Below are 27,373 nucleotides of genomic sequence, written 5' to 3'. Positions count from 1 at the left end.
AAGAGGTAAATTTCAAGAAATATTTTAAAAGAACAAAATGTAAAAAGGCTCCATTATTCAATGACCAAATCGATTCACAATTTTTGTTTTATCTTGGAATATATTTATTTTCCAGTAACTGAAACATTCCCTCCTTGATTTATCAGTTTGTGGGTTCTAAACTTCAACAACTTTCTAGGTCTGAAGAGAATTCTTAGTTCTTTTTCTACAGTCCGCCTCATCTTTGCTAACCATGCTTCAACATGTCTACTGTGTTTACTTTTCATCTCTAGCTTCAAAATTTTCTGTGGTTTCCCTTCCTTCCTTGTTGAAGTTTTACAAATAAATCTTGAGGGTGTAAGAGAATAATGCCTTCTTTTGAAACCTCAGAAAAAGTTACATACAGTAAAGGATTGGCTTTCTTACTACATCTGGGCAAAAAATATCAAATAAAGGAGAACTTTTAAGCCTCAGAAAAGTAAATTTAGCTTAAGAAAAAAACAAAATTGAGAGAGCCCATTTTATTTCAGAAGTGAGGAAAGACATATGTCAAAAATAAAAGTCTTAACTAGAAAACAGTAATTATGCCTAAGCTTCATCGTGGCTACAAGTGTGTTATTAAAGTTATATAGTTGTCCAAATAAAGTGTTTTGTAGAGTTTCTTGGTATTTTTCCTAAATGCAAAAAACAATCATCCAAAAGTAAAGAGATGCCAAGGCCGACCTCCTTGACCCCATTTCATGTCCCCTGCTTCTGCCACAGGCATTCTCCTTGCACTTCAAATAGATCAAGCTACTCTCAGGTACTTTGTGTTCTTCCCATCCTTTCTTCCTGTGATTCTTTCAAGATATTTGCACTGGTGACATCTACTCCTCATTCAGGATTTACATCAATTTTCTTCTCCTGATCACACTATCTAGTTAGTTTCACTAGTTAATTGCTCTTTCTCCATTGGGACAGTGATTATATCTCCTGAAATTATCATGCTCCTTTAATTGTCTGTTGCCTATCTTCTCCCTCACTTCAGCTTTCATGAGTAGGAATCTTCAGTCTTATTCCCTTTCCGTAGCTGGATTCCCAAAGAGTGTATGACACCTAATAGTTTTGAATAAATATGAATATAATCATTTTATTCTATTAATGCTTTTAGCATCTTCACAACATTAGCTCTCTTTGGATAACAGGATTATAACATTTTACAAATGGGAAGACTTTACTGTCACAGAGCCCAATTATCTGTTTAAGGTTAGTGCCACCAAAATTCATGTCTAACTTGAATAAGCTACTTGGATTGAATTATCATAGGAATTCACTATGCCCTAGAGAATCTATCTCAATCCTATTGAAGTTATTTTACAGAATAAATCTAATTTAATGTACCAACTTAGCAAGTGCTTATTACTGTGTCAGGGAATACTGTAGAGGTTTACAATACATCATTAAACAAACAACAAAACAAAAATCTTTGTTTTGTAGGCCTTACATTCTAGACAGAAGAGGTAAAGCATTAAATATAAGTTTATAAAAATCACAGTACATTAGATGATATGGGCAACAGGGTGAGGGTGGTCAGTTGTTATAGGCTGAGGGAGGTCGAAATTTTAAAGGTGTTTGAAATTCACATTTAAGGTGAAAAAAAAATAGAGATACATGGGTATATTCCCAGCAGAGAGCAAGACAGCATACATGTGGAGAGAAGGCCTGGTTCTATCGGATGACTGTGGAACACAGGCAAGGAAGAGAGAAAAATAAATTGTGTGTGTGTGTGTGTGGGGGGGGTAATCAGGATGTTATTGGCTATTGAAAGAACTGAAGTCTTTTCTGTGAGTGAAAAGGAGAGTTTTTGCCCTGTGCTAAATAACAGTATCATCCCACTTATGTTCTGAAAAGATTCTTCCGGATAATGTGTTGAAAATAGAGCATGGGAGCCAAGATTGAAGCAGGGAGGTCAGTTGGGAACTTACAAAGGAATTCTCCTGAGAGGAGGTAGTTCTGGCCCAGACCATCACCAGATGGTGGAGCTGGTGAGAGAGAATTCCATTCCAGAAGTACTTTGAAAATAGGATCAGAAGAAGTCTTTTGCACATAGGGCATGGAGTGAGAAAGATAAAGAGAAATTGAGGATGCCACCACAATCTTGGCCTCAGACTCTTGTGTGGAAGATGGACTGAAAGTTCAAGCTCAGACCTGAGAGAACTGGCAGGGAGGCTAGTGTACTAGTGCTTCTGAAAGGTGATGAGAACTGCAGCTGAGACCCTGGTAGTAGGAATAGGGGAGAGGATAGACCTAAGCTTTATTTTAGGGATAGAATAATAAGAAAAATGCTAGTGGATGTTGGTAATAATAATAGAAATTACTATGTGAGAGTCCTTGTTGAAAAAAATTACACAATAATTTCTTTAAACCTAATGTAAATGACATAAGTGAGGTAATGCCTTAGACAGTTTGTTCATAAAAAGAAATACCAAAAATTGGTAAATAATTTGCTTCATTTATGTAGATGGATAAAGGGATGGTGCTATTGTCTGATTTACAATATGCCCCTGAGGAAAACTGAGGGGCAGAAACATGTGGTGTATAAAAAAATTGCACCCCTTCTTGGATAGTTTTATTCATGTTACTTAGCACTACTAGATAAATATTCCTAGGATGCAACTCTGAAACGTAATTTTTTTTCTCCCTGTTGTACTGAGGATTGAACCCGGGCTTCACACATGCTAGGCAAATGCTCTGCTCCTGATCTACAGAGTACAACTCTTGGTCCCCTCTTTCCTCTTGCATGAAACACATAAGAATCATTGTCACCTACAAGATGACGATCAACAATATTAAACTAGAACTCACAGCTTTGGATTTAGACAACTTTTCACAATTCATTTCCTTTACTTTCCCCTTCATCTAATTATTCAATGAAAATAATCTCATTCTATAAATCCAGTTTCCCGTTTCCCTGCATTTTTCTCTGATTGGTGAGCTCAGCAACCTTTACTCTCACTGTCTACCTTCCTTTTTTCAGCCTGCCTGGCCCCTTTTTTCCTGAAGCTTTCTCTACCCCCCCATGTCTTTACACAACCACTCTATTTTTGGTAAAGTAGTTTTATGTCTTTTGTTATTTCTCATATTGTATTATCGGTATTCAGGGACCAAATTGTCAAGTGATGCTGTAAAGTATTTAGATGTCATCCTGACATTGGATGGAGAGAAATAGACAGTTAGCTTAAAAACCTGGTCTAGGGACAGATGTGCAGGTCAGACTCTGCATAAGGACCTCAGAATTCTGTGGATGTTTGTCTGTAGGCACCTGCTCAGAACATGGACCCATTGATTCATTGGCAAAATCAAAATAACTCAGCTATTCCCTGTCCCTATTGTGCTCCAGGAATCCCTGAGGGCACTTTGGTTTTATGCATGTTGCAAGGATGATATGGTTCGAGTAGGGACAGCAGGCAGAGTGCACTCATTCTCCATGGCCTGTGTGATTTTGGGAGAGCAGGGCATTGTAAGTGGGCAAGTGCAGGCACATGTGGACCTACAGGCTCTGGAACGCTGCCTAGCAGCAAAATATTATGTTGTACATTGATTTTCTAAATTTATTTTATTATTTTTTGTGTGTTTATTTGTATTTATTTACTTTTTTAAAGAAGGGGATTTTTTTTTCTAATTTTTACAAAGTGTCCATATAAACTAGAGATATTTCTGGTAATATAATTCATTTAATTTATTCAAGTTTTTTATTCTTTCTGCAAGTATGCATTGAACATCTAAAATGAGTCTGAAAAATAAATTTGGAGTCTGTGAAAGGGGGAGTAGATGGCTTTTGTGACATGGGAAGACAAGCTGAAGTCTATCACAGTCTAATCAGAAGAGAGACACAAAGGGAATAAAGAAGAGAATCAGATTGCCCAGATATCCCAGAGATAAACTTGGGAATCAACTTAATGATTATTGAATAAATGTGTGGTTGGTATGGGGCATGAGGAGGGTAGGGGTGAAATAAAGAAGTTAAGGATTACTAATATTTTAATTTCCTATTGACATTCTTTGGGAAGATGATAAAGGAAAATCCAGAATAGCAATGTTATGCCTTTATCTGTTGAAGGACAAGGTGTGTTCACACCCTAGGCATGTATTACCTCCGTAAGCGCTTAGTAGTAAGTCTAAATAGTGCTAGCCCACACAGTTGACTCACTGCGGGCGAATCCTTCCCTCTCTAACTCCATGGGGCACACAGCCACATACAGAGCCCTTAGATCTGCAGGTGTGCAAACATGCCCACTCATAATGTCTTGCTCCTGTATCCTTTAGTGGCTAAAGATATAGCATAACTTTATTTTTAGAAATATTAAGCTTACATTTATGCATTAAGTATATATTGCATATGTAAGTATTTGTGTGCATAATCAAGGCATGAACTTTTCATGTTTTAAATGCTATATTTTGTGTTATGTTTCTAATCTGGAATGTCCCCCCAAAGCTCATGTGTTGAAGGTAACATGCTTTGTATGCAAAAGCTATTCAATCAATACTGCTAATTTTTTTTTAAATTTTTTAAATTTAAATATTTGTGTTGTATGTTGGTATGACTATTTTGTTGGCATTTCTTTTGTTATTTTTGTTTGTTTTTAATAAAGAAGTTCTGTATACTGGGTACAATAACTCTGATGTCTTTTTAGAAATAATATTCAAAACAATGTTTCATAATAATAGAAATGCTAAAATCTCATAAAAATAGAAATGCTAAAGTTCCCACTCACTGCTACTGCTGGCCTGGAAAGATGATTGAGAATTACAAGGAAAGGCTTCATGCAGCTGCATTCAGTGCACAAGCAGTTCCTTCGGGGGCTCAGCAGCATACAAATATGTTGGTACTGGATTGTTACTGGGTATTGGAGAGCTGTTGTTGGAATTGCTGTTACTGACACTGCATCTGCTAAATCCCCTGATTCTGGGATCAGGGCTGGACCTGAGCAGAGCCACCAGTTGCTGCTGCTGTTGTTATTCTATTGCTTCTGTTATAGCCACTCCACTGTTGTTACTCCTGCCAACATGGTCCTACTTCTTGGTGCTGCTGCTGCTGAAGCAGGATGGAAGTTTATTGAAGGCCTGACAGAATGCCCTGGGCACTCAGAGGACTTGTGATAACTCTGATGGGTGTTTGCTGCTGTATCTGGTGTGAAAATGTCTAAGTGGAAGACAATCCATGTGCATAAACTGGGGCCTACTGGTGCACAAAGCCACTGAGCTGCAGTTGCAGGTTCAAGTAGACTCTGTGAGAACAGGCTTGGTGGAAGGGTGGCTGCTCTGTAACTCTGTAGCTGGGGGCAAGGAACTTCATGGGACTTGTGCCTATATGTTGTAAAATCTCTGACTCTCTATCTTTGCTAGATGTTGGGCTCTGTGCATCTGCAGAAAGTTACCAAATTTCATTTGAGAAGAAAGTGAAAATTTAGCATAAAAATGGGGCTACGGTTGTGGCTCAGTGGTAGAGTGCTCCTCTAGCATGTTGGAGGCTATGTGTTCGATCCTCAGCACCACATATAAATAAATAAATTAATAAATAAATAAATAAATTAATTAATTAAAGGTAAAAAAATGAATGTGACAATAAAAAGGAATTGAGCATTCATCATTTAGAGATATTTGGTTAGCACCTATGTACGTGTTCCCCGTTGATTTTTACATGTCATTTTAAAGATGAGAAAGTTGAGACATAGGAACTTCAAAAAGTTATCAGAGTTGAGATTCTGAAGTTTGAGTCATGTTTTTAAATTTAGAAAATTGACTTAGACACCTGGCTCTTTAACACATAACACTGAACACAAAAAGAAAAGTTGTAGTATTGCCAAATCCATGGTAATTAGCACAGATCCTGTTTAAATTAGGGGGAGGAAATGGATTCAATACAGTCTAGGTAGACTTCTCAGAATATGTTAATTGAAAGGTCAGTTTTACATAAGTGGTAGGACTGGGGTTACTTTCCAAATTGAGGAAAAACATGAAAAAGTAGTGAAATACAAATATAATGAGATTTAGATAAAAAGAACAGTTGTTTGTTGTTGGTATTGTCGATCTGGTTGATATTAGTTGGGCATAATTTTTTGTTAGAAGTAGTTTGAAGCCAATGATAAAGAGCTTTGTAACTTATGATAAGAGATTGAATTTTCTCCTGTCAGCACAGGAGAAATGATGAAAGTTTTAGCAAAGGGAATGACAAGTTGAAGCACTGTTTTAATAATCTGTCAGGAGATGTTGGGAGAAGAAGGGGGATTGCTAAGATCAAGCAGAAGGCTTTTCTAATGACAGAGGACTTTTATTGATCAAGGATGTAATGCTAATATGGCACAAGGGAAATGAACAATGAATTGTAAGACATAGAGAAAGAAAAAATTCATGAGGCTGGTAACTTCCTGAATGGGGTTGTCATGCAGAAGGAGTAGACTCAAAGTGAGAAAAGGAAGCTATGGGGGAAAAAAAAGAAAAGAAAGAAAAAAAAATCAATGCTAGAAACCCCAAAGAATTAAAATATTATTGACAGAGAGGAGAAGAAACTGATTAAAGTAAAAGATTTTGGTATTAGAAAATTTTAGATGATAAAATTTTTTAAAATTTTAGATGATTTTGGTACTGGTATTACCAATGAGTTACATCCCCCAAAGATTTTTTTTTTGGGGGGTGTGTGTGTGTGTGTGTGTTTTGGAAGGAGGGACAGGGCCTTGCTAATTTACTGACTGGCCTTGAACTTGTGATCCTTCTGCCCCAGCCTCCTCCAGAAGCTGGGCTGGACTTCTCATATTCTCTTATTGAAATTCTCATATTCTCTTATTGAAATTCTGAATACCTGCTGTGCAGTGTGAATGTGATTCGTGCACCCTTAGCTCACGGATATCAGTATTGCTTCTACCACTACTTCAAATTGCTCCAAAACAGCTTCCTAGGATTGCCTAGCTCTCAACTCTATGGGAGACTTTTCAGTTCATATTTCAATTCATATTAATCCACATCTCTTCGGTATATGAAATTGTTGATCTGCTTCTCTTTTTAAAATAGCTTCTTTAAAATCTTTTGAAACCACCATTTCTTGCATTGCATTTCCCCCACGGTCTTCTCAACCTCTATGTCTTAAACACTTGTGATATTTGGGCATAGTCCTCTGCACCCCTTTCTTCTTCTTCTGCCTGTTCTCCTTCATTATTGTGTCCACTGCTTTGGGGTAAGCTACCATCTTCTTGACGTTGATAAATTCAATATCATTCTATCTCATATCCCTCATCTAAGCTCCAAAACTTTAGATATTCAGTGATTCCATGGAAACAAGTCCTTGACTGCATGCATGACCATATTCTATCCCATTGCACAAGTCAAAAAATTTTGACCTTATCACATTATACCTGTACTAAATTAAGTATCAAGTTTCCCTAAAAAATTCTACATTGCCAGGTAACGTGCAAATTAGATAAATTTTTTAAGCTTTAAATTGCAATTTAAAATATTTGAAATTTTTCTGTCTAACAAGAATATAGCAATTAAAATTTAGAATAAATCAGTATATCTTGGGGAAAACCCAAGAATTATTTTTTATATTACAAAAATGTAAGGAAATGTATTACTTGTCCTTGGAGGAACTGAAGTCTCAACTAACTTCAAATTTAATTAGTGATTAAGACTTAAAACTTATTGAAACTGATTAATTTCCAATGTTTCATATTTCTTTAGTGGGAATAACCCTTTATAGATTGAAAAGAATATTTACTGGTTTGGGTTAATAGAAAATTTTCCTAATTCTAGATAAATATTTTGATGGTACTGTCTCTGAAAAGTACAATTCGCAAAAGATATAAAAGGGTGCTGAAACAAAACACAAAAGATTAGGAACTTGAACAAGAAAAAATTATTTGTTATAGTTCTGGAGGCTAGAAGTCCAAGTATTAACATGAAATACAAGTTAATATGATGTGTGTGTGTTTGTGTATGTGTGTGTATGCACATGTATGTGTGTGCACACATACACAGGTGCTGGTGTATGCACATACTAGTTCATATGGGTTACTTAGAAGTGGTAGGAAGCTAAGATATAATGATAGCAAGTGGAGAAATATCCTCATCCCAAGTGGATGTTGGAACCTTGTATGAAAGAACCATATTCCTCCCTAAAATCCTCACATCTTCTTTTACCAAAAACCATCTCCTACTCTCTTAGCAAGTTTGGCTGCTGAAACAAAATGCAAAAGATTAGGAACTTCAGCAACAAACATCTATTTGTCATAGTTCTGGAGGCTAGAAGTCCAAAGTCAGGTTGCCAACATGGTGGAGTTCTTGATGAGGAGTCTCTTGAGTCCCAGGCTGCTAGGTGTCACTGCACCCTGACATGGCAGACAGGAAAAGCTCTGATCCCGTTGTCTTCTTCTAAGGGTACTAATCCTGTCACAGGGCTTCACTCTCCTAGTCTAATTTAACACTCTTTACTTGCCAAAATCCAACCTCCAAATATCACATTGGGGATGAGAGTTATAATATACTTACTTGGAGGACAAACAGGGGAGGTCCATACCACCTACCATTTCAAATAGCAGGAAAAAGAAATCTATCTTAATTATCTTTTCTTAGATGATGTTATATTGAAATTTCCACTGAACTGTTGTGAAAAGTCCATTAGTGAACTTTGTTGTTATGGACAGAAGATCTAAGCTCCAATGCAGGCTCTATCACTAAGAAGAAATGAGCCACTGAGTAAGCCATTCATCTTTCTGATGCTTTACTTCCTTTCTCTAGGAAATGAAAATATTTAGCTGGATGACTTCTAATAAATAATTCATTGTAAAGTTCTGATTATATAAATAAAAAGTATAAAGTATAACATCTTCACCGAATAGTTTAATCAATCAGTATTTAGCTGTGCATAGTGGCACATACCTGTAGTTCCAGTGACTTGGGAGACTGAGGCAGGAGGATCCCAAGTTTGAAGCTAGACTTAGCAACTTAGCTGAGACCCTATCTCATTTTTTAAACCAACAACTTTTTTGAAATAGTAATATATTTAAAGAAATTTTGAAAAAAAGACCTTAAATAATAGAGGTAGAGATGTAAAATTTTCCACCTCTACTAATTGTGTTTCATGATATTGCAAACCCTTTTGCCAAAGATCCAGGAATTCTGCAGGCTACGACATTAGCCCAGTCTGTGCTGTGAAATCATACTGGGAAGCACAGGGCTGGTGTGAGCCTTGTGTGCCTCTTTGTGTTGTGGCTCTGGAAATCTTGTAGGGTTCTAAGACTGAGAAATAATTGCCTTTTAATGCCAGTGCAGTCTTTGGCAGGAATGCCAAGTAGAGAAAACAGCACAAGGCAATTTGATAAGGATGAATATTCTCTCAGGCAGGGACATATGATCACTTGAGATTTTCCTTTCTCCAAATGACTTCCAGCCAAAGCATAGAAACTCCTTCAAACAGTAGTGCATCTGGGTAAATCAACAATTCATACTCATCTCAGAAATACATGAAATACAAGTTAATATGATATCGTGTACTGTATGTGTTCTCAGCTGTGCATCAAAATAATGGAACATTTCTTTCTGGTTGAAAAGAAGTCCTTCAGCATACAGCCTATAAACCTGACAAGGAGCAAAGCCAGACACTTTCTGCTTGTAAGCCACCTTTTCCCCTCTAAGATAACCAAGTCATGCTTTCCAAAGCACTTTATAAACATTTCACAATGAAAACTGACAAAGATATTAAGATGTCTTAGTGGCTTTGCTAAACGCTTTCACATGAATATGTAGACTACACAAAAACCAAGTGAAATCCATGATTATAGCATTAATCTAAACTGTCTACTTTGTTAGAGACTATCTAATTTGCTTTGTGGCCTAGTGGTATGGTATATAGTGGTTCATAAAAAGCTGAAAAAATTTAAAAATACTAATTTCATGGTTATATATGCAAAATAGAAATACAAACACTGATTTTCACATTTTAAATTAACAAATCCTGGATGTCATCCTAGATATACAGGGAAAAAAGTATTGAATATATGTATCCAGAGCTCGTACTAGGGGGGATTAGTGAGGCAGAAATCTTGGTGCAGGATTTGAGGGGGTGGAAAAAAAACCCTTCAATCATATTTTTTTAAATCAAAATTAAGCCATGACAAAACCTACAAAAATTAAATAAATCAGTATCAGTATTACTGAAGTTTCCTTTAACCACAGTCTCCAGTGTGGCTTGGCTTGGCACTATAACTATTCTTACTTTTTATCATATTATACTTCAGAGCTTAGAAACAAATGCAGAATTTAAGATAAAATAACATTATGTGATTGTAACATTTGAATATTGTTCTATTTGAACAGTAAATCAATTTGACAAATAGAGATCATAATGCACAAAATTTATACTCTGAACATATTTTATCTCTACTAGTATATGTTAAGATCTTTAAGGTAATCATATCTTACTTTTATTTCCCAATTTCCCATATTGGCTAACAGTACCATACAGGAATGCTTTGATTTGTCCTTATTACTAAGGTGATTAAGTGAATGATGGTAATATATATGGCTTTCCCCACTAATTCTTAAGCTTTCTTTTGGTAATAAGGTGCCATAAAAAGAAACACAGAAGAAATGAGAAACACATTGAGAGATAAGAATTTATTTTGGTTATATGTTTTGAATGAATTGGAATTGAATGCCTTTCATCTGTTTTGAAAAAACAGTTATTGTCAAGTTACATGGAAGTAATAAACTTCTTTGGAAATATCAAAAACTGATTCTATATTTCTGGCTTATTATGTAGCTGAGGTATATTACTTTTGGAGAAAATACTTTAATGTGGATTATAGAAGAAAGAGAATAGAGAGGAAAGAGGAGAATAAAATTATGGGTTATTTCACTTAATTGAATATTTTAAATAATAATTTCCTGTCAATAGAAAATAGGAATGTGATTAGAATATGTACATAAATAAATATTTTAATTTTTATCAAGGACAAAATCAACATAAGAGTAGAAAGATACCTCTGAAAACTATAGGTATGGACTATGTCGGTCAGTGTGTCTGTTATTTAGAACCTTTAATTTTTTTTTTTACCCATTACTTTTTATCATGTTTTACTTATGTGTGGTTAAACAATTACTGAATTAGCAATTAATTTACAAAAATCTATTATTTTGTACCATGCAGGAAAAAACTCATACTTTCAATTTTTACATACTCAAGTCTTCTACATGTTTTATATTTAGCCTCTGTCAAATAGGCATGCCATTTGCCTGTTTGCATTCTTAAGCTTAATGTTATGGTTTGAATTTGGTTTGCCCCACTGAATTCATGTGGGAGTTTAATCCCCTTCGTCTATGGTAATGGTATTAATAGGGATGAAAATCTGACTATGATGTTTAGAGGTGGGGCCTCTGTTGAAGTGATTAGATTTGATTTGGTCATTAGGATGCAGCACCCATAATTGAATCCTGGTGGCTTAAGGAAAGGAAAAGACCACACAGACAGAGATACACATGATGTTATGCAGCCCAAGGGGACCCTTGCAAAAGCTGAGCCATGCTTTTTGGACCTTGTACCTTCAGAACTATGAGCTAAAACAAATCCCTTTACTTTATAAAGTAGCCTGCCCCTGATATTTGTTATACTAATGAAAACATGAACAATGCATTCACCAATACTAAATTCTTCTTACTTGCCTATTCTTGGTTTATTATATGGTTAACAGTTATGGGTTAAATTGTGTCCTTCTCCCCTTCACCCAGATTCATATGTTTAAGTTCTAAGTTACAGTATCTCAGCATGTGACTTTATTTGGAAATAGGCTCTTTACAGAAGCAAACCTATTAACATGAGGATATCAGGATAGGTTCTAATAAAATAAAACTGATATCCTTATTAGAAGGCAAATTTAGAGACAGATACCTATAGGGATTATGTCAAGTGAAGATGAAGGCAGGGTGATGCGTCCATAAGGCAAGAAATATCACAGATGTCCAGTGAAGCACCAGAAACTACAAGGAAGCACAGAACAGATTCTCTCTCACACCTCCTGGAAGGAACCAAATCCTCTGACACCTTGAGCCTACACTTCCAAACTCCAGAACTGTTAGACAATAGATATTCAGTGCTTAAGCCACCCAATTGCAGTAGTAAACTCATGAAATAATCAAACCAACTTCAAATTTAGACTTCAAACATCTAAGAAATTAGGAATTGTTTAGTTAATTGGTTTAGCAAATTGCATGACTTTTGAAAAAGCATTATTTTGTATGTTGGTTTTATCTCTCACATTTATATGCAAACAGATACACAGACCTGTATCTGTATATTTAATAGGTAGGTAAAGGGTATGATTTCAAGAGCAACAAAGCAACTATTGTTACTTATGCTTATACTCTGGCAGCATAGGTTGATTTTCATTCAAACAAATTTCCCTTAATCTTGAAATAGATATTATGAGAGATTGTAAAGCTCAGAAGTCAGATGATTTTATTAAAAAAAAATTCCTTCAATAAATCATTCTATTTTAGGATTTTATTATATGTACAATTTGCTTCAATAAAAATTGGTATGTAGTTCTAGATAATGTATTGTGATGGGGAACATTTCACTTTTGGATGAAAATTAAATGTATATACCCTTACGTCAGGAAATTGACTTTCCAATGAGAGAAGTGGCTGCATTTTTTCAAGTAATTAAAATAAAATATAGTGTGAATATTAGTTAAATTATGTTAGAGAAGTCAAATAGGCATAGAGAAAAGAGTGATTGATTTTATTTAGTATGCGGGCAGAACAGTAAATGCCTACAGAATGAAAACCAAGTACTTTTTGGGTGAACAAGAGTGAAATGACATTTCTGGCATAGTAACTGCAATAGAGGCAAAAAAAAAAAACAACGTAGCCCATTCAGAGAACTTTAATAGTTTGTTAAGGCCACAGCATGAGATCCCTCCAGGGAACCAGACTGGCCAACCAACAAGTGGTGGTAAAAGTTATCTTGTTTAAAGAGACATTGAGAGACATACTAGAGGAATTATGAATCCGAATTTGACTTTTAAAAAAAATCTAGTGGAGGATTAAAGCATAGCTTGGGATTTAAGAGGAAAGTAGAAGCACCAGGAATTACTGTTGCAATTAAGATCATCTTGTGTGTTTGTCTAGCTTATGCCTGTGCAGCTCCGGGGGCACGTTCTCATGGGTCATTGTGAACACTGCTGCAGCCATACAGACAGTATTTATGAGCAGAGGAAATGAGCCTGTGAAACAGTAGTAAGGCTGTAGTAAGGCTGTACTGACAGATGACTAGGAAACATGATAAAAATAAGATAGAGAACTATTGGTTACTGAGGGTTAGGTAGAAGCATCTAAATGATTTTTGTTAGGTTTTTTTGTTTTTTTGTTTTTTGTTTTTTTTTTTTTTGTTGTTGTTTGTTTGTTTTGATCACTAGGTAGATCTCCAACAAGGCAGGAAATGTAGTAGAAAACGTTTTTGGTAAGAGACTGCAGAAGACCAACATATTCTATTTTAGTTCCTTTTATCCTCAGTATGCAAAAGTTAATATTTAAATGGCCATGCACACACACACACATACACACACACAAACACCAACACACACACTGACACCAACACACACACTGTGTTGAAACTGATTTTGAACTGAAATACTGCTCCATTTGCAAAAGACTCCTGGCATATGGCATGCAACTGTCAGCTCTAAAATGTTTGCACCATTGGCTCTTGTCTCTTCCCAAAATTTTGTAGTGGTTAACTTTTTAGAACAAAGAAAAATAAAGTTTAGTAGCCTACTCAACAAATTTCTGGTTTTGAACATTTCTGATACTGAAGTCAATGCATTTCACTGTGAAGATCAATTCTATAACCATGGATTGTTGGTGAACATTTGTCTATTTATTTTTCCATTTAATATTACATTCAACTAATTGGTTTCAAGCATGCTTTTATTAAAAGGGTGAAATAATAAATAAAGGGAATATTTGACTCTATGGCAACAGCATATTTATACATAAATGCAAACCCAGAAGCCAAGGGCTTTGTTAAAAAAAAGCATATATATATATATATAAATTGAAATAAAATATATCTGGCCATATTTTCATAAAGACAGTGTTAAAATATATTCAGATTAAAAGAGCTTCTTGCTAAAAAGTATTTAAAGAATTGTTCAAGGGAAAAAATGACGCATAGAGGAAATCAGGTAGGCAGAGAGATGTAGGTTTAACACAAAAAGAGAACATGAAGTTATACTAATGGTAAAAACATTGACAAAATAGTTTGATCCTTCTCTCATTCGTGCAAACCTATTTAAAAAGTGTGGTTTTCTGAAAGATTGGTAGGCTGGTGGGATTGAGTGCTACACTTGGAACAGTTCTCTGACCACAGTGCCAGATGAGAAAATGGCCCTGGGTTTCAGGAACCTATCCAGTTTAATGGAAATCTTTTTCAAGCTTAACATAAAACATTTTACTCATTCTTGTTTCTACTGGATCAGATCTGAGTGAGTTTACTTTGTTGTCTTATTTAGTAGGTTTGAGTCTTGTTGATATGGCACACAAACAAAATCTCTTTCCCTCATATAGGAAAACAGATTAAAAAGATAGTCTTTAATTTGTAAAACAGCTGGGCTGCTGTTACTACTTCTTTCCTTCACTTCTATGATAGATTTCATTGTAAAAGTAAACATACCTTTTTCCAGGATTGGAATATAGCTCAAGATTATAATTATTTACATGGAAATAGCATTCATAAATATTTTCTGGAGTTTCTATTACACTCTATTTTTAGTTTATGTTGTCAGAGAAAACTCATTTAGACCCATGTTGTGTTTTTGCATTTAAACTGCAGTTGACACCAAACAGCATAAACAAAAGGTACCAACATTGTTCCTATGATTCATCTAGACAATGATGACTTTTTCTTAACATATCTAAAACTCTTTAACATTCTTATCATATGAAACATTTTCACAGCTGTTTGTCCAATATTGGATAGAGAATTTAAAATACTGACAAAATTTTTTTAAGGCCTAGACAAATGAAGGCCATATTTTATAAATCTATAAAGTTCAAAACTTTTCATCTTGCATCGTCTTAATGGCCATGGCTTTAAAAAATGTTCATGTGAGTTTGAACCAAAGGAACTATCAAAGCACTATCTGTATTGTCTACCTCACTGCCATGGATGAGTGGGGGCTAACTTTTGACACATGGAACAAGTCACAATAAATCAAATGGAAAGAATCTCATCTCATATCACTCTTTCATGTCTCACCACAATTTTCTGACTCCAGTAAGAGAGTCAATAATATAAAACTTATGATGCAATGAAAAATATTTCATCCATAATTAACTTTTATTGATAAATTTCAAGTTTACTTTTTTTTTGCTAGTCTCAGGAATCAGATATAATTTCTAAATTTGAAGTTGTACAGATACCATATCAGCTCTACTACTCTTTGGCCTAAAGACATATTGCAACTCCAAGAGCATGTTGCACAGCAGCTGGTGCAGGAAGAAAGCTGGCAGAGCAGACTTGGAATGACAATAAAACAAGAATTTGCTAGTTGCCACTGTATGCTTCCTTGTCTTGAATACAAATTATTGCTAGAACTTTGGTGTTAACAATTATCTCCATTATGATGTTATGAATGTCTATTTTTAAATAAAAAGCAAAGCTTCTTTAAATATTTTAATATGTCTACGTCATTTATTTATTTACTCTTAGTTAGCAGGTCAGATTTGTTTATGTTTATGGCATACAACATGATGTTTTGTTATGTGTATATATTGTGGGATAACTAAGTCAAGCTATTTAACATATCCAGCATCTTACATACTTCTCACATTTTTTTTGTGTGTGTGGAAAGAACTCTTAAAAACTACTCTCTTACCTATGCTCAGATAATTTTTATTTAAAAATGTATTTATTTTTAAATAAATTCAATTGAGTTGACTTTTGTATTTGGAAGAATATGTGGTCAGATCTCAACATCACATGAATGCCTACTTTTCTCAACATCACTTATTGAAGAGATTGCCTTTTCTCTATTGTGTACTCTTGACACCTTTGCTTTTTTTTTTCACCTATATTCTTCAATTTTACTGAATTCCTTTATATTTGTGTAAATGCTTTTTTCTATTTGATGCAATCTTCCACATAACCACATATACCTTATAGGAAGCTCTACTAAAACTTTCAGACACATATTGAAACTCTTGAGAAAAAAAAAGATCATTTAAAATCGTATAATTTGTTAAATAACAGCCATCTGATGTTCAGTTTAATGCTGAAAATTTCTAATCTTCAAATAAATTCATATTAAGTTCACATAACTTTACTTACTTAGTGATATATTTAAAAATCTATTGAGTTGTTTGAAATTCAAGTACCTCAGATTAATGAATTCAAAAGGAGGATTTTAACTAATATCAATATGGTCTTCCCATTAATTTCACAGAATTTATGTGTTATATTAGAAATAGCAAAAAAATAAGATTTCTCATATTGATTTATACTTAAATACCTTAAGTAATATGTATTGAATGGTCTGTTTCAAAATTTTAACTTTTAAATTAATCTCCTTTCAAGTCTATTAAAATTATTTGCTATGAATTAATCTGCCTTGTTGTGTCTGAATTTTCTGAGGCTATACAGGCTTTACACTGCTCTTGCTGATATGGCTAGATATAGAGGAAGCTCTTTATTTCTATAATTAATTGTGTTACTGCATCTTTATTTTCTATTAAATAAAAATTAAATATAAAATAATTTCATTAAATATAAAATTATTTTATGGGAAAACCATATATTTTTAAATTTCAGGTTCCTAGTATTATGAGCATTAAGTAAATATTACAGAATGACTATTTTATTAAAATATTTCCTGCCCCCAAATCCCCTCTTTCCTGTCATAGCCTTCTCCAATGGCCAAGTGGAATCAACAGAAATTGCTCCACATGTGAAATCACAAACACATACACATCTTGGACTTCACCTCTGGTCCTTGAGACACCACTTTTAGTCAGCTTTTTTCACTGCTGTGACCCAAAGACATGAAGAGATTAATTAGAGGAGGAAAGTTTATTTTGGGGCTCATAGTTTCAAAAGTCTCAGTCCATACAAGACTGGCTCCATTCCTTGTAGAACATCATGGCAGAAGAGTATGGTGGAAGAATGTGTTTCAGATCATTGTACCAAGAAGCAGAGAAAGAGAGACTGAGCTCTATTCCATATGGACAAAATATTTTCCCCAAAGGCACAACCCAAAGGGTATACCTCTGGCAACCCCATCCTACCTGCTTATAGTTACCACCTAGTAATCCTTATCAGAGGATTAATGCACTGATTAGGTTAAGACTCTCATAATCCAACCATTTCACCTCTAAACTCTCTTGCATTGTCCTACATATGAACTTTTGGGGGACACCTTATATATAAATCATAAAAACACCAGTCAATTCCAAATTATGGTTACCTCACTTTATTGGATCATTTATCAGCCTCAAATTCCTTATTCTGCATATGACTTCTCTAATTTACATATGTCTCCCTATCCAGCTTGCAATCCTGTGATTAGCAATTTATTTATTAATTCCCTAATATCCTTTACTGCTGTCTTTTCCTTTCTAAAATTTCTCACACTGATTAAAATTATTTTTTAAGCCATTGACCATTTTCTCTAAACCTTTCAATGACTAGTCCCCTGGTTCCTACTCTTACTCTACAGAGAAAATTAAAAGTAACTTAGGAAATTCCATGATTATCTGTTTCTAAATTTTAACTTTTAACCATATTCTTCACCTCCTATTATGAAGGAAGATGATTCACTAGCTAAAGATAAAAAAAAAGTGTTGGAATATACACATTTGAATGTTGTCTTTTCAGATACCTTATCAATTATCTCATTTTTTCACCCATGAACCTCTTAAATGACAGCAATTAATGGTTTTCTTGCCCATGAAATGCTTATATTACATGGAAGATAATAGGTAATGAATGCATAATTTTGATACATCTGAACATTATTCACTGAGAAAATAATATTTATTGAGTACATTTTAATTGTTCAACAATATTTATTTACAGGAAATACAGCAACCCAAGCAGACAACAAATCCTTTTATTTATAGAGGTACATTCTTGTGGGAGGTGGAAAAATGAAAAGGAAATTAGTAGAATATATAGCATGTCAAAAAAGTGATAAGTACTAAGCAGGATAATAGCCAGATAGAAAAGTGAATGGGCAGTCCAGCAGTGAGATAGCACAGTTTGAATAGTCATGTCTGAAAGTCACTCGAAAAATGTTACCATTTTAGTCAAGTCCTGAAGGTGGTAAAGAAGAAAGTCAATGGAGCTATGCAGAAATGCCTCCAGACAGATAGGATGGTCAATGAAAGCCCTGAAGCAGGAGAGGGCTTGGTGTACTCAGGCACCAGAAAGCATGGGCTGTGAAAACGAAGAAGAATGAGAGGCGAGATAGCAGTGAGAGGGAACAGTGAGATAGAGAAGGAATGGGATCTGTTGTAGGAGAAGAGTGACATGATCTGACTTGGGTTTTAAAAAAGACAGCTGTCTTGTGTGTTGAGAAAACACTGACAGGAGGAGCAAGGGCAGAAACAGGCAGTAGGTGTTAGCAATTACTGCTGTCATACAGGTAAGAGAGATGGCTTGGACCAGGAGAGGAACTGTGTGAGCATGGGATGTTGCTGAGTTCTGGGTGTCCTATAAGGACATCATCACTATTAATATGTGGAATAAAAAAAAATTTAGGTGTGACCCTAAAATTGTGAACACACAGATTTGCCGTTTACTTTGTGAGGAAACTCCAAAAAGAATGGGTTTTGAGATGGGGTTTATTTTGGGCTTATTAATTAATAGATGCTTATGCAATGTCCACTTGAAAATATCATAGGAAGCAGTAGATGTGATTCTGCAGTTCAAGGACATGGTTTAAACTCCAAAATGAAGGGTAGAAAAGATGCCTAAAACTTGTGGATTAAATTTGTGTAAGTATTTAGGGTGGTCTTCCTAGAGGAACTGATTTTAAAGGTAAAAAAAATAAAAAATAAACACAAGTTAATTAGATGAAGAGGAAACTGGAGACTAAGATCCTTCTAAGGAGAAAGAATTCGTGGTACATGTGATAACCTCACAATAAAAAATAAATAAATAAAAGATTGGTATCATTGAGGATCTGAAACGGATGGAGAATCAAGAACTCACTTTAGAGAACTCTGATATAAGTTTGAAAATTTACCTAGACACTTCAAAGATGTTTATACAGGCAAATATACACTTCAGATTTGCACGTTTTGAAACTATGCTAGCTTGCATTTTTGGAAATGGAATGGAGGAACAATACTAGAAGCAAAATGGCTAGTGAGAAGGGTTATACAGGAGTCTAGGAGAAGATAATGGCTAGTAAAGAGGGCCAGTACTAATACAAAGGAATTGATGAACCTGAAAAAAAAATTAGAAACTCTTTTTAAGCTGTAGAACTAGGGCTGGGAGTGTGGTTCAGTGGTAGAGCACTTGCCTGGCATGTGTGAGGTCCTGGGTTCCATCCTTAGCACCACATAAAAATAAATAAAGTAAAAAATCCATTGACAACTTAAGTTGTAGAACTAGTAGATGATTGGATTCATTTGGTCATGAAGAATAGGGAAGAGTGAAGGTTGATGCCAAGATGTTTGACCTGGACAACTAGTTATGGATGGTTCTATTTATTCACCTGGCACACACTTTTATTGGTTGGAAAGATGAGGTCAGAGCTGGACAGGATGCCATTTAAGAATATTGTATAGACTTTATATGCTTAGTCTAGAAATCAGAAGAGTTTTCTAGGGGGTCTAGACAAAATTTATGAAGAGTTAGATCTATAACTGACATTTCAAAGCTTAAGAGAACATTTAAAGTAAGAGGAGGATCTAAAATAGAAGCCTGAAGAAATACAGTACTAAATAGCATGTCGGGAAAACACAGGTTGTAAAGGAGATTAAAAAGGAACATCTCAGTCTCTGGGAATGAAAGCATAGAATCATGCTGGTGGAGAACCTAGGGGAAGACAGCATCTCTGGAGAAAATCAGAGACAAGCAGTGCCCACTGCTGCTTGTCCAATAGAGGCCACACAGCATGAACACTGAAGAGGCTCTTGGCACTTAGATACAAGGAGGGAGGGAATTATTTTGGAAAGCATAATTCTCAGTGGAGTGGTGGACATGGAAAGTAGTTATTGTTAGGTTGAACAATGACAAGTAGGTGAGGATATGTAGAAAACATATAGAATCAAATCTGTCAAGAAGTTTGTGTTGTGGAAAAGTGTTCTGGCATGCAGTTGCATGCTATGTGGTAAAGCGAACCCATCAGTTATTTTTAGTATTAAAGACAATTAATCATAGTAAAATGGAAATGACAAGATAGTAGGGAGGGAGAAGTGCAGATATAAAAAAAGAAAGAACAGTTTGCATATCTAAAGACTCTGAGAAGAGAGGAAAAGACAAATGGACTTCAAGGCCCATGTTTGGGAAGAGAAACCTTGTATAGAAGTGAAAACACTAGATTCTTAGATTTATGTAAAAGAAGGATGATACCTCTGGTAATGAACACCTATTTCTCTATAAGATGCAATCAACAGGTAAAAAACAAACAAAAAAAAATTACTGGAAGGTTGTTTGACTTTGAGGTGAAGGAAGAATTTCTGAAATAATAATTGGGGGATGTTATGATGTCTTTCCTCTACTGCAAATTCACCTCTTGAAGCCTTAATGCCAGTTTTACAGTATTAGGAGGAGGGTGTCTTTCAGAAATAATTGGGTTTAGACAAGTTCATGAGGTTGGTGCCCAAATTGAATTAGTATACTTATAAGAAAAGAAAAAAACAAAAGGGCTCTCTCTGCCATGTGAGGTCACTATGAAAAGACTGCCACCTGCAAGCCAGGAAGAGAGAGTCCTGTACAAGAACCTGACATCCTGACAGCCTGGTCTTGGACTGCCCAGCTTCCAGAGGTCTGAGAAATAAATGTCTGTAATTTAAGAACCCTGTCTATAGTATTTTGTTATAGCAGTCCTGGGTGACTGAGAGAGATGGGTGGGGTGGGGAGGGAGAGAAAATATCTTATTAAATGACCATTAGAGAGTTGCTGAATTGCAGGGCACGTGAAGGACCCAGCTGAGATTGGTAAGCATCGGTTTGCTTATCAGGCTTCCTGCAGGTTGCAAGCTGCATTATCAAGTGTTGTGCTTTAAAATGCAAGTAATTTAATCTGTTTGCCAGAAAGTATGGAAATACATGTTGAAATTTTCTCCCAGAAACTCAAATATTTGTAATTATAATTAAAAAAAGAGAGAATCACCCTATGGTATCTTATTTGAATACTAATTCAGATTAAAAATTTGAAGAAATACTTTTCAATATACTATTTTTAGTTGTTTTTATTCAAGATCTTTGGTTTTCTTCTTTATGTTTTGGTCACTGGGAGTAGGATTTCTATAGTTGAAAGTAAGAAAGTGAAATTGATCATTTTTTTATAATATTTATGAGTAAAATGTCTCTAATTAAAGACATGCATAGCCAATTATTTCTGACTGGGAAAACTTTTTTTTTTTTACAACTGTAATTTAATAAGGTTTTATTGGGTTTAATAATGATGTTTTACTTGCACAATAGAAAATGTTATACTGTCAATTGTTCCATTCCTAACTATCATGTTTGAAAGAAAAGACTATTTTATTTGTTTGATGTGATTTTATTCACATAAAGTTTTTAAGAATTTCAGACACATGCACACACACACACACACACACACAACTTGAAAACTTTTAATTCTATATATTATGGAAGATGGTATCTCTCTCTTATAAGGAGGAAGAAGCTTATAATGTGTAGAGTTTTGCTTATAAAGTGAGCTATTTCACATACTGACAATGACCTTAGGAGTGTAAAAGACTCATGGCAACTATGAGAGTTTTCTGTGTAAAAAATTATACAACATCAGCACACTTGCACAGTTTTTATGATATTATGGATTTCTAAATTTTCAATCTGAATTTCTTTTAAAGGATAACACTCGAAAATTGATATTGCTATTGCTTTTCTCTATGAGTTTAATCCTATAGCTATAAGGATTCAAATAGAAAGAAACAGTTCAATGAAAATTAACTGAATTATTTTGAGGAAAAGAAAGAGCACTAAGATATCTATAATCAGTAATATATTACAATGTGTCATTTCTGTTGTTTAAATTAGTCTCTTTGATAATAGGTGAAAATAATATTATCTTTGTGTTTGGCGGAAAATTTAAAATGCAACTTTTTGTAAAGCTAGAGGAGATATCTCTAAATAATTGATGTGGGCAGAGATCAAATACTTTAAGAGTTCTAATATTAGTCGATTATAGCAAAAGCATTACCTTCATTTTTTTTTTCAAATGATATGTGAAATTATTTTTATGCAAAAGTTCTTGTTGAGTAAAAAGAGTTAGGCAAGTATTTCCATAAAATGCATATTGGATATGTAACAAATTAACACTGTCAGGTTATTGGTGAATGGAATAACTGCTTCTAATATTGTCAGAATGTTGCAGTAATCTTCATGTCATGCTTCATGTTATAGTTTCATTTAAATGCTTAATGTATAAAGGCTTGCAGTACTTTAATCATCTGATAAAATTCCTAAAATCAAATTCACTAGAAAAGGAGCTATTCATTATATTAAACTAAGGAACATTGTATCTCCCTAAATGAGTACAAATCTCCAACTATTAATAATTCCATATTAATACTACATTGAAAGTTATCCAATTAACACATTATTTAGGCCAAGAACCCTGAAAACGTAATGTAATTTGGCAACGAACCAAACCATACTTTTTTGTACTTTACATTTCACTTAATGGTGAAAATTATTCATAATGACTGTGAGTTTATTGTTTGAAGTCCTTAGAAGTATGCCTCTGTCCTTAGAATTATGCCTTTATGTTAAAGAATTTAAATTTGATGCTCTAAATTATTGAGACAACAACACATACACTGGTACCAACTAGTCCAATACAGTCTATTTGATGGTGTTCCCAGTAGTCTATCATAAAATGCCATGCTTTGACAATATATTTTTCTAAGTCTCATATGAATAATCTGTCATTTTGTATTACTGTTTCTAGTTAGAACTATAAAAATAGTAGAATAAATGTTTAGTATAATTTCTGAACCAAAATATTTTTGAAAACTAGTTAGATTATTTCATCTTAATGACAGTAAACTGAATTTCTGTGGGAAAATAACTTTAGTAAAATTTTCTAATAATGAAAAATAGTATGTTGATAACTTCTTATGTTTCAAACATTGTATTATAGGCTTACTTTTATTATTTATTTGTTATTCAGAACCCTCTGTGGTATTCTGGTGTTACAAATGGTTCCCTCTGTTTTTCACATGAGAAATCTGAGATTTATAGATATTAGGTAATTTTAGGAGTACACAACATTAAGTGTTAGACATTTTGAAATACTTAAATTTAGTAAATTCCTAATTGAATCACCAAAAATTTCAAAAGGCAACTCTCTGAAATATATCTTTAATCACCAGATGATAAAATGAGTAAAAATAAATATAACATTTTTTTCTTTGATTTTTCTGAAGGTGCTTTAGAGCCTGAATCACACATTTTCAAAAGTATTGATAAAAACTAAATTTTAATATTTTCAGTAGTGAATTTTCTTAACATATGCATGTCTATTGAATATGATACTTAGGACAATATAACAATGAACCTTAAATAAAACAGAAGATTAATTGAAATAAATTAATTATTGAACATGCAAAAATTAAACTTGGCAAATCAGTTTTAAAATCTAACTAGGATATATTTTCTTACAACTTGCCTGCATAAATTTTCCTTTTCAAAATTATTTTTTTAAAACATTGAAAGTATTACAATTCAATACTTTGTTAAAGAATCAAATTAAATTTAAAATGTCAAAGAATCAACTTTTTGTTTTGTCAATTTTTTCAATTGTTTCTTTTGTTTCAATTTTATTGATTTCAGCTCTAATTTTAATTATTTCTTGTCTTCTACTGCTTTTGGTGTTGATTTGTTCTTCTCTTTCTAGGGCTTTGAGATGTAATGTTATGTCATTTATTTGTTGACATTTTCTTCTTTTAAGGAATGAAATCCATGCAATAAACTTTCCTCTTACTACTGCTTTCATAGTGTCCCAAAGATTTCCATATGTTGTGTCTATATTCTCATTTACCTCTAGGAATTTTTTAATCTCCTCCTTGATGTCTTCTGCAACCCATTGTTCATTCAATAACATATTGTTTAGTCTTCAGGTGTTGGAATAATTTTTATTTTTTATTTTGTCATTGACTTCCAATTTCATTCCATTATGATCTGATAAAATTCATGGTAGTACCTCTACTTTTTTGTATTTGTGAAGAGTTGCTTTGTGGCATATTATATGGTCTATTTTAGAGAAGGATCCATATGCTGCTGAGAAGAAAGTGTATCCGCTTGATTCAGGTTGAAATATTCAGTTAAGTCAGTTAAGTCAAAGTTATTGATTGTATAATTGAGATCTATAGTTTCTTTATTCAACTTTTGTTTGGAAAATCTATCCAGTGGTGAGAGAGTTGTGTTAAAGTTACCCAAGAATATTGTGTTGTGGTCAATTTGACTCTTGAACTTGAGAAGAATTTGTTTAATGAACATAGCCGCTCCATTGTTTGGGGCATATATTTATGACTGTTATGTTTTATTGGTGTGTGTTTCCTTGTCATGTGCCAAAAGTAGTCATTAAAATGATTTATTGTCATACTGGGAAATTTACATGAACATATTTTCTTATTTTTTTTTCAAAAAATAAAATTTTATAATATTGAAGTGAAGCTCTATTGGTAAAAACAGGGAATTAAAAGAATACTTTGAAGTACACATTTATACTTCATTTATAAAATCAAAATGTAAAATAAAATCATAAGATTTTATACATTACTCTCTGCAATCTGTGACTTAACTAACATTTTAAAAAACATTATCCTGCATTCCAAAGTAAACAATGATATGTAGATAAAATAGAGGAGACAAATATTATCTGTCTTTCCTACCAGTTTTAAAATTCTGGGACCAGTGGGGAAAAATGGACAGTCGTTTAAAATACAATGTGAAAAAAATTCCGTGAGAGCAAAATTGCTTGATACCTAGGGAATAAATCAAAATATAACAAGAATGAATGGGAAAAATTGGAAAATCATCCTGCAATCAATGCTGATGGAGGTGAAACCAGAAGTGTTTGTGGCATTATAGGAAGAGAAAGAAACAATGGAACAAAGATCTAGACCTACACAGATAATCATGGAAATGAAAGTAATTCTAGATATTTAAGTGAACTGGGAGGAATTTTGGAAATCTTAACTTTTACTTTGACTTTCCTCTTTCTTTTAATGTGAAATTGACATAGGCTAATATTAATTATATCCCACTATACCAATAATGGGGCAGGTCACCAACAGTACTGTGTTCAGAGCTAGGACAAATTGCCATGACCACGGCATAACATGAAAGAACAAAATGTAGTTTCTCATGTCCTTCCTAAATGAAGTGAGTCAGCTAAAAGCCCAAAGCCCACCTGATTTGCCCAATTTACTCAGAGAAACTAAACCACACTAAAGGCAGTTCTGTCAGAATAAGAGGGAAGTGTCAACCAAATTTGCTCTTAAATAGTTCAAGATATGGGCAAAGAATGTTTACAAAAGAGTGTAGCCTGTGCAGGGCTCTGTATATTCTAGGCAAAATATAGTGAGTTAGTAATTACTTTTTCAGTGGAAATGAGTCAGAAAGTTTTTCCTGGAATGACAATGTTTCAGGGTGTGGCAACAGGAGGAGGTGACTTAAGTGGATTACATGGAAGTAATTTGGCTAGAGGTCATCAAAGATAGGCCATAGGAATGTCGAAGTTCTCCAAGGGGACATGTAAGATTTAAAGAGAAGGGTGATCAGTCTCTAGAGTCTTGTAGAACAAGAACAGATGACCAAAAACTTGAGAATACAAATACAATTAAAGGCTGATAGCAACATAGAACATAAAAATTATTTTATAATGGAGTTGAAGAGAAATATTCTGAGACATGACAGTGTGGATTCCAGGATTTGTGGAGGAAATTTTTAGAAGAAATGGAAGTAGGATTTAGAACAGTGACAGAGAGAGGAAGCAGAAATCCACATGAAGATGAGACTATAACAGAACATAAACAACTAAGGAGGATTTGATAAGGCAGAGAAATGAGGGTGGTGGTGAGGTAGAGGGAGTGGTGGCTGCAAGGAACAAAACTTCCTTATGTGGATTCAACTGCTTTCAAGATTATTGAGAGGCTCAGGCTTGTTTGGGTCTTGAGAAAAGCTCTGTCATTAGAGGTTCTCGCAACATGAGTCGAAGGGAATGACAGAGTATATGTATCCTAAGGTTTGAAAAGGAAAATTTTCCATTGGTCATGGTCTCTTCTCTCAGACCTGAGGCTGTGTGCAGTCTAGCTGTATGTTTAATGCCTGTGCAGTGTACTGCCTTAAATTAAGACTCAAAGAAGCATATTTTTTCCAATATGATAAATTACAGGAAATGGAAATAACAAGAATATATTTCTTTCCATTTTATAGCCATTTAAGTTAAATTAGTTTAATTTACTCACTTGTTCTTCTGATTTTCTACTTACTCCTTGCCTTTGAGTTATAAACAGTGAAAGAAAAGAGGAAAGAAAATGGATGATAAAATCTTGGTAATATTATGAGCAAATTCTTCAGCACAGGTATGTGGTCATTCACTACCAAAACTGGAGTTTGAGGTGAAACTCAATTCATTGCTTCTGTTGGCTGGTGGAGTCTGTGTAAGCTGCAGGCTCCCACAGCAGAGAGAACCCATTTTGGTGTTAGTAGCTAATCACAGCAAGGAAAGTCCACTGGCTTCAGCTCTGAGGGTGGCAGCAGCCAGCAATCTATTCTTCTCTACTGTCATTGAGTGGCATGTTGTCTCTCAAATCCGAAGAATGAATTTCATGTGACAATGGAAGGCAAGAGTGAAAAGAGTAGGATTTACTAAAGTGTGAAGAATAGAAACACAACACTTATAGGGGCAGGAGGAGAGCCTTGGAGTGGTTACCCCCTGAGTGTGCTAGTCTAGGAGTTCATACAGCACTGAAGTCAAGGCTATTGGTCTAGATTTATGCTATTCAGGGTTTGGAAAATTACTAACACTATTGATTCACTGAATTTCCATTCACATCTGCCTCACTTCTGTTTTCTTCCCACTCTTTGAGAAGCAGATGGTTGAGATTATGGAATTGTGCATGCCCAGAGGTGCTCTGGTGCTATGTGGAGCAGCCTTCTGCAC

General features: G+C 34.3%; 1 protein-coding gene across 1 annotated transcript in view; it reads left to right on the top strand.

Annotated features, from left to right (window-relative positions):
• LOC125611345 (protocadherin Fat 1-like) overlaps positions 1-5,118 on the top strand; it is a 146,019-nt gene extending 140,901 nt beyond the window's left edge. Inside the window, exon 23 of the mRNA XM_048785927.1 lies at positions 4,998-5,118. Coding sequence (XP_048641884.1) covers positions 4,998-5,118 — 121 coding nt within the window. The remainder of the gene's footprint in view (positions 1-4,997) is intronic.
• Positions 5,119-27,373: the final 22,255 nt, after the last annotated feature.

Source organism: Marmota marmota, unplaced genomic scaffold (assembly GCF_001458135.2).
Source record: "Marmota marmota marmota unplaced genomic scaffold, marMar, whole genome shotgun sequence".
Taxonomy (NCBI): domain Eukaryota; kingdom Metazoa; phylum Chordata; class Mammalia; order Rodentia; family Sciuridae; genus Marmota; species Marmota marmota.
Note: the sequence above shows the minus strand (reverse complement) of the source record. Positions and strands in the feature narration are given on the sequence as shown.